Here is an 11,704-nt window from a genome sequence, read left to right on the forward strand (position 1 = left end):
CCCTGTGGTGAGATTAAATGGAGTCGTACGACCCAAGTGTCCAATGGTTGGGTTTTCGCCCCCAATTGTCTTGGATGCCTGGCCAGCTCGTGCCCCGATCCTTGCTCGATCGTTGGGCTTGATAATTTCGCACTTTTTCTCTTCTGAGGAGGCGGTTTTCTGGGGGGATTTGTCTTGTGCCCACCAGGCTTGGATCTTTTACGTTTCTTTCATCCCCGACTACTCCCACCCACACCTCGATTAAAGTTTAATTCTATCATGGATCTATCATCTCCTCCATTTACAGTGCAAGTTCTTGAGCCGGACTATCATGAGAAGCACAGCAAGCGAAGAGAGACTAGCCTCCTACCGGCCACGAGTCGCATCAAAGATGACATCGTCATCCCCCAATCCGACACTGAGTTCTTGGAGAGAGAGCTGCTCGTGAAGCGGCTAAACGACATTCATGATCTCCTCTGGATCTGTGGCCGGCCGATGCCGCCTCGGCCACTCCATCACCAACGGCTCCTCTCTCGCGACATTGTCATTTGCGAAGACGTCGCGCTTCACATGGTCTGGTGGAGGAACCGCATCTTTTTGAAGCCCCTCCCTCCTTATCTTCTGGACCCAGACTTTTGGAAAGCCCACATCGGCATCACGGCAGATGCTCAGCACATTGACGCCTACCGTGGAAATCTCGATGCTTGCGCCCGGGGATTTTTGTTCTCCTACACGGCATTAATCGCCTATCGCAGCGACTTTCGGATCGCCAAAGAATGCGGTCTGCTCCCAGACGCCATCAGCTGGGAGGGTTGGAAGGCATTGGCAGCCCAATTCCTAGAGAACCACCGCTACGACCGCGTGAACCCTCGATACTGGTACGGCGAGCTGCGTCTCAGCCGCCTCAACAAGATCTACAGCTTCCGAAAAGGATTCCTCTTCCGCGGCTACTCCAGGGTGGCATCCCACACCGTCTACGGCGACCTTCTTCGCGACAACTTTTCCGTGCTGGCCGGTATCCTCGGTTACGTCGTGGTTGCGCTGTCAGCCATGCAGGTTGGGCTGAGCGTCGAGAGGTTGGAGGGCAACAAGGCGTTTCAGGATACGAGTTATGGGCTCACGGTGTTTTCTCTAATTGTTCCTTTGATAGCGGCTGCGTTTATCTTTTTGTTTGTTCTTGTCATGTTTATTAGTAATTGGAGGGCAACGAAAACGTATGAGAAGCGGCGACTCAAGGCAATAGGTGTAGATCACTTCTAGGTGGGTGTCAGAGCCATCCAGAAGTCATCTGGTACAAAAAGACATTCTCATTGATATCAAAATCTTCAATCTTCTTTCTCTCCATCCTCCGCGAATCTTATCACCGAAACCCGTCTCGAGTGCTCATGCACGATCGCGACCGTTGAGCCCATTATGACCGCCTCGTCGCGATACTCGGGGGGCAACCAAAGGATTCGGGCGCTGCCATTGAGGATCCAAATACCATCGACACTCCGACCATAGCCAACATACTGGGGTTCGTTGGGGGGCACATGCCAAGCATCGTCAAATCCAACACCAACACCGTGGAGGCTGTTGGCCAGGTCAACGACACCACAGTTCGTGCGGAGTCGAAATTGGTTGTCAGTGTCAAACCGCCACTGTCTGGGGTGTTTCTGATATGGCAGTGGGATGCCAGGCAGGACTGTTCCTGTCTTAAGATTTAGGATCTCAATGGTTGTCCCGTCTTCTTCGCGGTAAACCATCCATTGGTTGTTGGAGGAAATGGCAAGCGACTCTACCCGGACCTGGAGCTCATGAAGCAACTGTTGAGTGGCTAAGTCCCAAACCTTGACGGATTCGGCTTCAGCCACCGCAAACACGTTGGAATCAGCTGATATTGCAATGAAGTGAAAGCCGAAGGTCGCGAGTTTTGATGGTAGTTTTGCTATACACCGTGATTGAAGAATATCCCAGACCTTAATTGCATTGTCAGAGCCAAAGATCAGGTGATCAACATCGATCAGCTGTAGGGCTTTCGGGATATCGGGCTCGATCTTCTGGACGCAATTGCTAGGTGATAGGTCGTGTACCATGATGGCATCATCAGTTGAAACAAATACCGGCTGTTGATCATCGGAAGAGGGGGAGGCGTCCTCGTCATCCACGTGCATTCCCTCGTACCTTCTCAGGCAGTTGCCTTTGGCAGTGTCCCAGATAAGCACTAAGAGACCGTTCTCAGGACGAAACCACTTTGAAATCAAGAGCTGGCGACTCTCTGAGAAGGTCAAGACCTCCAGAAGGCTCTCATCCATCGGGACATACTCAAGTGTCTGCTTATAGGTGCCAGAAGAGGTATCCCACATCCTGACTGTCCCATCATCTGAGCTTGAAGCCAGATACTTGCCATCACATGACAATGCTATTTGGCTGAGAATTTCGTCGCTTTCTTGGATAACCTGCCCAGGTGATTTTGATGCCAAGTCCCAGAGTCGGAGTGTTCGTGAGGAAGCCGTGACCAACAACTGAGGACCCGAGAGAAACGTCATAATGTTACTCCAAGAGTCAGTGATAATGGTCTGAAGGCAGACCCCCCACTTGTTGCAAATTTGAACTCTTTCATTGACAGATCCTGAGGAGCATGCAAAGCGGATCCCGTCTTGTAGGGACACAACTGAAGGACGGGGGGAATCGGTCATGAGTATTCGGGTGCAGATCCTCTCAGCCAAGTCCCAGATCTTGACCGTGGTATCCCATGAGCCCGAGACCAAAATGTCTTGATAAAGGAATGCGAGAGAACATATGTCTTTGGCATGGGCTTCAATGCTCCAGATACAATCTCCCGTTATAACATCCCAGACTCGCATCTCCCCAGAGGGATATGAACCTGATGCTAACCGGTGGCTATCGACTGAGAAAGACATCGAGCCTTGGTTCTTGCAATCAATCGTTTGAAGATGATGACCTGTTCTCGGATCCCATAGTACCATTTTCTCTGGCGAAGCGGATGCCAGTAGTTTTCCATCAGGGGAGAAGGCGAGGGCATTGACTTCCTTCTCGTGCCCTATGAGTTCCCAAACACGACGTACTGACTTGATATCCAGGAGCTCAACCGCTCCTGTCTGCAGAGCCACAGCGAGGCTTTCCCCATTTGGCGCGAATATAACCTTCCCGGCGAAAACGTCGAGCACGATTGAACGGGCGCTGCGGCTCCAGCCAACGTCCAAGATTTGGACAATGCCATAGCCCGAGTGCGCAAGAAGCTTCCCATCGGGTGAGATGGCCGTCGATCGGAAGAAATCTTCAGATCTCTCAAGTCTCAGAACGCAGGCGCTCCAGCTTGGTTCCGCTCTTGGCTTCATAATAAGCCAACTTGGTTCCTCGTGTTCGAAGAGTTGTCTTATCGCACTTTTAGTGGGACTGAAGACTAGCCCTGAAGCATAGATCTGAAGAGGTGCCTCCAAAATCGGCTCCAAGTGCGAGAAGACAAATCGCCAAGCATCGTTTACAAGATCACCGAGAAATCCGGCATTACTATCACTCTGCCTAAGCATTAGAAATCAACGTGGGCCATCTTGAATCGCTGCGTACTCACAAGCATGCTTCTAAGCTTCTGAATCTTGTCCAGCCCCTGGTTCATCAATTCTTGTAGGCTGAGTGCTTCAAGCCAGTACAAGTATTTCTCTCTGAAGAATTGTTCAACGGCCTTTTCATCAGAAATGCTTCGGTCGTCTTGAAGCTGCCACAGATGGTCGATCCAGTAAAAGATGGCATACTTTATCGGGGACAGGGGGTTCGGATCCGGCGGTGTGATGTCCTTGATAGAAACCCCTGGGGACTTCAAGCCATAGATGTCTCTTCGAAGAATAGCTAGAGATTGCAGTGATTGTTTGAACAGGAACCGATGCTCCTCTGAGATACCAAGGGGGAAGATTGTTTCTTTTCCGTTGCCTACTAGGAAATCTTGGGCTGACTGGTGCACGAAGTAGATGACGTTTTCTTGGAGGGTAAGAAATGAGCCACACTCGCCAATAAGATCCTTCAAAGCCCCTGAACCGTAAGCCAGCAGTTCGGGCACAAGAGACCGTAGCTCATCCAACGAGAGTGGTCGATACGCAATACAAACGATAGCAAGGACCTGTCGGCAGAGTTTTGAGTAGTCTGAAGTGATGATCTGCTCGAGCATGCGCTTGTACAAGTCGTCGAGGCCAGTACGGAGGTGGTCGAGCTTGGCCAATGTCTCCCATGGTTTGACAATAGGACGGGCGAGCTCCCTGCACACCAAGGCCACCCATAGAAAGGTGTCGTTGGCACCGACGAGAAGCCTTTTTAGAACAGAATCTTTTGTTTGCTCATCATACGGCTTGATGCGCGCCAGCTCGTTGGTTTTGTATCGGACAAAGGTCTCCACAGCCCGAGATATAGAATCCTTGTTCAACTCGAGCGAAACCGCGATCTTGTCGACAGAACGAAATTGCCCCTCGATGACGGGCCAGTTACGGCTCGACACGATCCACTTTGCGCTGAATGACTCCGAGAGTTCAATGATCAAGTCAATCAGCTCTTCTCTCTCAATACCGTCCTCTCTTTGGTATGAGCACTCATCCAGGGCGTCGACAATCAAGATTGCGTTTTGCAGGCATGGCTTTTCAAGCATGCTCTCCAAGATGGCTTTTAGGCTGAAAAATTCATCAAAGCATTTCTTGCCCTCCGTGTCGTATGCCTCTCGGACGCAAGGCATCAGTTCTTGGTGCTTCTTGCAAAGAAGCCACACGAGGCCGTGGAGTACCGAAATGGCACTACGAAGATGGTCCTGAGTTGCCTGGCAGAAAAAGTATGACAAAGGCTGTGAGGACTCCCCTTCCAACTCATTTATTATGCCGCAGAGAAGCATTGTTTTGCCCTTGCCGGGGTCGCCCTTGATCCAGAGCAACCGACGGTCAGGATCGCTCCGGAATCCGCGGTAGTCATCATGGTCGAGAATCCACCGGTATGAATCTTTGAGGAGACCGCCCTTTGTCTTCTCTAGTCTTTGTTTATGCGTTTGTGGATTAACAATGTGCAGGTCCTTGAGACACTCATTGTCCTTTTCGTCGTAGTGCATCTTCAACAGGCCTCGTGTCTGTTCGTTGACAGCTGACTCGACTCCTCCCACAGCCGACGTGACAGCTTGAACATCCAGACGCAGACGTCTCAACTTGTCGTCGATACGAGCAAGTCGTGATTTGAGAACTTCAGAGTTCTTTTGCTTGATCTTTTCACGAATGGCCTCCTCGGCCTTCTTTATTGAGTCGACCTTTTCCTGCCAGTCATCGATCTTGACGAGGTCCCTGACGAGAATGGCAGCCCAGTGTTTGTTGTACAAGCACACGCTCTGCATCTGGTACTTGAGGAGTTTCTTGTAGAGGCTGACGATATGCTTTTCGAGCAATTCTTGCAGTTTGATAGTGGATTCGTCGGCACCATCGGCATCGAGAAGATCTGACAACTCCCAATACCATTGAGCTGTCTCGAGTACGTGTTTGATACCATCACGGTTGATGCCTGGCTCAGTAACCGGGTTCGTAATGATCTATCCGGATCAGTCGAGTGCATCTTGCGAGAAAATGAGAATACTTACCTCCATGAACGTTGTGATGCCCACCCATGCAACCGCAGCAGTTGGCTCAGACTTGACCGCCAACGCCACAAAGTCCTTGATGTTCTTGATGGGTTGCATTCCATCCTTAATCTTCTCTTTCACCTTGGCCTCTCTCTCGGTCTTTTCTAGCCCTTTGTCGACTAGTTGCTTCATCTGGTCTTGCCTAGCACCCGCATCTTGATTGATCACATTGGTTGACGCTCCATCTAGTGGAGCAGGGTTATCATCATCAAGCTGAACAGAGAGGATCTTCTCGTAGGCTTCGACCAGGCGTGGCTCATCTTCTTTGACCTTGTCGTAGGCGCTATTCCAGATTCGACTTCGAATTGGATCTTTCGGTGCGGTAACAGACGGAGCGGCCGGCGACGCCTGAGGTTCTGGAGTGATTGGCGCAGGGGTGGATGATGAGGGTCCTGGATGAGGCGGTGCTGGATGAGGCGGCGTATCCTGGCGCGTCCCACTGGATGGAGATGGTGATCTGCTGCTGCGTTTGGGTCGCAAAACTTGGAGTAGTTTGCGTTTCATGGTCAGTACAGGGTCTACTGTCTTCGCACTCAGGGACAAGAGATGTCACAGATGATTCTCAGTCGAAGAAAGCGATGCGGGGGTTTCAGCCAACAGGTCCTCAATCCGGCTGTTCAAGAATCAGGCTGTGAAGACCATTGCTTCGAGCAGCCACAATCTTGGCCACCCAATGATACGACTAATAGTGGATCTAAATGCTGGATCTCTGAGATTTGATTCGAGACGGGGCTAACTGGTAGCCTTTATGTGTAGCCTATTAGCCCTTCACCGTGGCTCTGCACATTCCTACGTGCTTCGAGTATGTCTAGTGTGCGCACGCAACACCTAGTCCTCAAAGGAGGCCTCAATGTGACTGCATGGGGTGGCGTAGGAGGCCGGATATGAGCTAAGCCCGATAATTTGGAACGTTGCCTGGAGAGTGATCTCCCACACGGCGCCTGGTAAGAACAAGGTCTCAGTTATGGCTGGAGATAGAAGCCCTTTTGTCGTCGATAAGATAAAGAGGAACGGGAAGGGGATCCATTTGGGCTTGAAGCCTAATAACATCAAGGTTCTCTTCTCACTGCAAAAATAACATTTTCTTCTGTCATGATGACAAGCTCACGGGTAGCATGACTGGTTGGAGGACCCATCGCGCCCCAGCGACGCAAAAAAAAAAAGAGCTTGATCACGCTGGGGATCGAACCCAGAATCTTCTGATTCGTAGTCAGACGCCTTGCCATTGGGCCACGCGACCGATGCGTCGAGAGTTCAATATTTATATTCAGGAAGCATTGCCGGAGAGTCCAACGCACTCTGGGCGTGGTTCACCAAGACCTTGTCAGTGTATACTCGACTGTCAGGGGATGGGTCTTGATGACAGGCCACACCAACAGAGCTCCGGGTATGTTTGGAACCCATTGCGCCGTTGTTTAACTAGCCGAGTATGTCTAGGCACTGTAGAAGTCACTCTTGGTCTTACTGACCTCACCACTCCCATGCTCCCTTGTCTTTGCCACAAGCCACTCCAGAACAGAACCCCATGTCCACCTCGGTCACGCCCTTATCCCCACTCAAGACCTGCTGGGCAGGCCGAATCTCCTTTTTGGCCGCTTCCTCAAGCTTGTGGTGCTGATTCAAAAACTTTCTCACCTGGCTTTGGAAGTAAAGAGGACCTTGCTCCATCTTGGGATGCATCTCTCCGTTGATGAAGACGCCGGCATTGAGGTTCTTCTGAGCGTTGTTGCAAAGCCATTTATCCTCACTCAGAATTCTTTTGAACATTTCGTCAATTTTCTTGAAGTCGGCATCGCTGGCGTTCTTGTGTCGATAGACTTCGTACTCCATGGAGCAGTGGTTAGCTGAGGTTGGGACACATCTCATCATGTAAAAGAAGTGCGGTCTGCGCTGGTTAGCAACGTCATTAAAGTGGACATTCGAGACTTACGAGACAGTCATGCATGCGTTGGGGAAATAATAGTTGCTGACGATTTTCAGGCCCTCTTCTTCCTGCTTTGTCGTGGTATTGGCGAAATGCTCAATGTTTCCACCCTTGGGGTCGACCTTGTATGCCGAAAGATCTGCAACTGAACCAGCATCAGGATGAGCCGTCTTGCAATGGTAGCACTCGTTGTAGTTGTCGGCCAAAGTCTTCCAGTTGTAGTCACCGCTCATCTCCCAGGTATGGTCAAAGCGATAGTCCTCAAAGTTGAAGGACTCATGTCGCGACATCTGATCAATCTTGTTGAAGTCTTCAGACCAGGCCTCGGGTTTCTTGGAGGCGTCTAGGTTCACCCATATGAAGCCTTTCGCATCCTCGTGGACATGAATCGGAAAGAGGCCATTGTTCGCCTTGTCGAATCCTTTCATGTCGAGATATCCGGGTGCCTTGGCGAGTTGACCGTTTAGGCCATACGACCAGCCGTGATATTTGCACGAGAGCACACTCGATTGGCCTTGTTCTTTGGTGACGATTGGAAATGCTCTGTGGCGACAAATGTTGTGGAATCCGTTGATCTTGCCATCCTTGTTCTTGACGAGGAAGAACTGAAAGCCAGCTTCTTCATATCGTATCCACGATCCGCTTTCGGGGAAGCGGAGCTTATGCGTCACCAAGATCCATTTCTTGGAGAAGATGGCTCTTCTTTCAAGTTCGTAGATCTCTTGGGAACTATACCAAGAGGCTGGCAGTGCTCGAGTTGTCGTGGTGAAAGAGTTTCGCCCGGCCGCACTCATTTGGGCCGAGATGGCTTTCTTGAGGAGTTTGACAACCAAGGCCAAGACGGCGGCAAAAGCAGCGACAGCCGAAAGGCTGCTGCTGTCGAATGAAAGGGACGTAGTGGGAGTCATGGTGGAAGGTGGCAGCAATTGGAGGTGGCGATGGCTTGTTCTCGATGGATAGATAGCAGATTCACCTACAACCAAAACACTGAATGACAGGGGCCTTTTATGTCCCATATCTACTTCGACAGGCCGAGGAATTCGTATCAATTGCAGTTGTGCGAAGCGTGGAGGTATCATGATCCCGGTCATGTGAGCGGAAACTCAGTCTTGAAGGATACGACACATGTCAGAGGCGGGATTCACACGGAATAGCCGGGCGGAATCCGTGACAGATCCCGGGGGATAGTCGGAACTTACTGATAGGGGCCAAAGGTTCTCCGCAGTGATAGTAACAAGACTGAGGTTGTTCAAGAGAACCAACCTCGGTAAACACTACTTCATATCTTGCCAGGGAACAGACTAGGGTGACAGGTCGACAACATCTTCATTATCCCACCCAGTCAGATAGGGTCTGAGAATGCAACTTGGGCTATTTACTGTCTGTTCTGTCGCGCACACAAATTCTTGCAGCTCACAGATTACTCATGTCCCACCAGTCCAAGTCGGTAATAGGGTTCGTACTCATCCGCATCATCTGCTCCCAAGGCCCCCACAATAGATCTAGACTGTTCCTATCAAACCCCATTTCCTCAATAGAACCGGAAGGGACTACATGTCTTTGTTCTTGCAACGACTCTTTTGTACGGTGCTCCGCACTGGGACCATCCGATCTTGACGGTAGCCATTCTGGAGGTGACGCATAGTGCGCTGTGGACTCCCTCATATCGGTTGGAGAGGAGTGTATCTCAGACTCATTCGTCGCCCTGTACTCATCATCATTGAACCCAGTTTCACAGAGATCTTTGTCGTTTGATGCGTCACCGGAGTAGGCTGGGAACTGTGGAGCGGCGATATCCATGATCATCCACATCAATGACTTTTTCGCTGCAACCGGAGTTGCTTCCGCTTCCTTCCCGTTCGACGCACTAACCAGATCAATGAAGTGCTCCAAGGCGCGTGACTGTTAAAAAGTGTCAGCCAAAAACTTGCTTCAACGCCTGGGCAGAAGGACCAACCATCGTCACACAAAGCGGCCAATGTGCTGCCATTTGGACAATCAGTCCCTGACAGATCTCCAAGTTGCCTGTAGCCGAGTTCTTCAAGGCATCATCATTGCTGCGCGTCCAGTACAAGTGTAATGTCCCAGCGATAGCCGCTGCCTGTGCAAAGAACGGGTCTGCCAGATTGAGGCCCTTCTCGTTAGCAACCCTTATCAATCGGGAGATCCACGTGCAATGGCGGAGAGCCTTCTCAAATGACCCTCTCCAGAACGTGTTGGACCCAAGTCTCTGCTTGGAGGACTCGGGCGAGTACAGAAACGGGTGATTCAGAACGCAGTGAATGGCGTGGTAGGTCACTTGCAGCCTGAGCCATGGCAGCCAGTCCGCTCGGTTGTCTTGGACCTCTTGGGGAGAACGTTCCGGGAAGTTTACCATATTATAACTCAGCGAGACTGGAAACGACGTCTCGAATTCCAGAAGATCTGAGCATAGTGTGGAGTAGTCCGAGGTCGGCTGCCAGGGAGCCCTAATTGCGTCTTCAAAGCACCGCGATATGTAGAGTCTGACCGCTCCCCATAGACTACTAATTCTCGCAGAATGGGACCAAATGTGGGGGAGAGTCTGCTCTCCCTCAGGCCGAGATTGTTGAGGGAAAGGGGAACATGTCACAGAAGTTTTCCATGTTTGAATAGTCGAGTAGTTCGGGCATTGCGCGTCCGCAGAAGAAGAGGGGGCGAGAACTGGTAGCCCGTAACATGCATCCAAAAGGTTGATGCTCCAAAATAGTTTCGAGTGCTCGTCAGTGGTCGAAGAGTTATTCTGACCTTGGTGCCCGAGGGTCAGGTACTGCAAAATATTCTTTGCTAGCGTGGTGTTGAGGCCAGCCAGAGGTATATCGCCAGCTATTCAGGGTTAGCAGCTATCATTCTTTTGGGGCTTATTACCTGCAAATAAGATTGAAAAAGGCCAACAGGCACAAAGCTTGGACACTCTGCAAGTCAACAGTCCCTTCAGCGACCTTAAGCATGACCAGTCTTCGGGCGGTGTTCCCATAAAAGATTGGACTCCTCAAGCCGGTGTCGGAGAATCCGGCGTCACCATAGGTCACGCTCAAGGCCAGGATGACGCAGATGAGCTCTACGCTGGAGTCTGGCGTTGGTGGGGACTCGGTGTCAAACAACCATAGTGGCTGGCGATGTATTCGTGTGAAGTAGATCTCGATTGCCCTTGTGATGGTCTCTCTCGATAGTCTAATCCAAGGGCATTAGTTGGTGTCTATCTAATGAACCGGAAGGGAACTCACAGTGATGTGGGGGATGCGTAGACTGACGATGGCGAAGAGGCCAATGTGGTTGACCCTGCACCGGGGGCTGAACAGGGGGTACCATCTTGTGTCCCCAGGGGGCTATAATGCGTCGTTAGAGCACGGTCCATGTATCCACTCCCGTTTTACCCCATATCCCATGCCTGTCTTGACGTACTCTACCCTGCTTATGATCCTATCGAGCTTCTCTTCCAGCTGGGTGAGGCGGTTCGCCTAATACCGTCAACGAGAGAACATTCTACAAAGATAAGATCAACTGTACCACTCTGGTCTCAACTTCTGCTGCAGCCTGTCCACTGTACTCTCCATCTGCGTAACAGCAAGCTTGGCCAAGTCGGGTGCAAGCTGAGCATCTTGGCTTCTGGCCTGGACAACGTATCTTCTTTCGTCTGCAATTGTCGCAGGCTTGGGAGACGCGTCTGTAGTTTCGTGTCCTACGTGTGTTCATAGTGTTTTCTGCTTGAACGGGTCAATTCGAAAGTTCAGGGAGTGAAACTGTATTCTGGTGGTTGAGGGGATGGACGGAGATTCCGGTCATGTGACCGGAAAGAACCCGCCTCGGTCCCGATCGGATATGCCAACGCCAGTGGATTGACGCACCGTGAACCACTCATGGCCAGGGAATGCGATTGTCATCTTTCTCTTTCACCCGGCCGTTGAGAGAAAGTTGCGAATACCCTCATCAGGTAGAGTTGCGAATCCATGGCTCAAGCTCGTCCACCAGGGTCTGAACCCGACTGAGGCTATCCCAACCGGGGATCTGCGCAGGCATCAAAAGGATGGCCCGAAGAGATCAAGCAGTATGTGTCAAAGACGTAGCCAACAACACCGGGGTCGGTCGTAACCACATCGCAGAATGTTACGAGGTCCGGCGTTGACACGGGATCCCCGCCC

The 11,704-nt window shown here is 51.1% G+C and overlaps 3 protein-coding genes and 1 pseudogene across 4 annotated transcripts, besides 1 other annotated feature; 1 reads left to right on the forward strand and 3 right to left on the reverse strand.

Moving 5' to 3' along the window:
* Nucleotides 1–171: 171 nt before the first annotated feature.
* NCS57_01290700 (uncharacterized protein) lies at nt 172–1,239 on the forward strand (the record flags this gene model as incomplete). Its single annotated transcript, XM_053062565.1, has 1 exon — nt 172–1,239. The coding sequence occupies exon 1, from the start codon at nt 259–261 to the stop codon at nt 1,237–1,239; it is 981 nt and encodes a 326-aa protein (XP_052907460.1). The 5' UTR covers nt 172–258.
* Nucleotides 1,240–3,553: 2,314 nt separating this feature from the next.
* NCS57_01290800 lies at nt 3,554–6,154 on the reverse strand (annotated as a pseudogene). The gene is made up of 2 exons: nt 5,579–6,154; nt 3,554–5,530 (listed from the first exon to the last, which is right to left on the reverse strand).
* Nucleotides 3,554–6,154: a sequence feature.
* Nucleotides 6,155–7,090: 936 nt separating this feature from the next.
* On the reverse strand, nt 7,091–8,452 carry NCS57_01290900 (oxygenase subunit alpha; the record flags this gene model as incomplete). The annotated part of the gene is made up of 2 exons (XM_053062566.1): nt 7,091–7,505; nt 7,551–8,452. The coding sequence occupies 2 exons, from the start codon at nt 8,450–8,452 to the stop codon at nt 7,091–7,093; spliced, it is 1,317 nt and encodes a 438-aa protein (XP_052907461.1).
* A 1,007-nt stretch (nt 8,453–9,459) lies between these two features.
* Nucleotides 9,460–11,258, reverse strand: NCS57_01291000 (Zn(2)-C6 fungal-type domain-containing protein; the record flags this gene model as incomplete). The annotated part of the gene is made up of 5 exons (XM_053062567.1): nt 9,460–10,388; nt 10,435–10,736; nt 10,790–10,891; nt 10,968–11,023; nt 11,073–11,258. The coding sequence occupies 5 exons, from the start codon at nt 11,256–11,258 to the stop codon at nt 9,460–9,462; spliced, it is 1,575 nt and encodes a 524-aa protein (XP_052907462.1).
* Nucleotides 11,259–11,704: the final 446 nt, after the last annotated feature.

Source organism: Fusarium keratoplasticum, chromosome 11 (assembly GCF_025433545.1).
Source record: "Fusarium keratoplasticum isolate Fu6.1 chromosome 11, whole genome shotgun sequence".
Classification (NCBI taxonomy): Eukaryota; Fungi; Ascomycota; class Sordariomycetes; order Hypocreales; family Nectriaceae; genus Fusarium; species Fusarium keratoplasticum.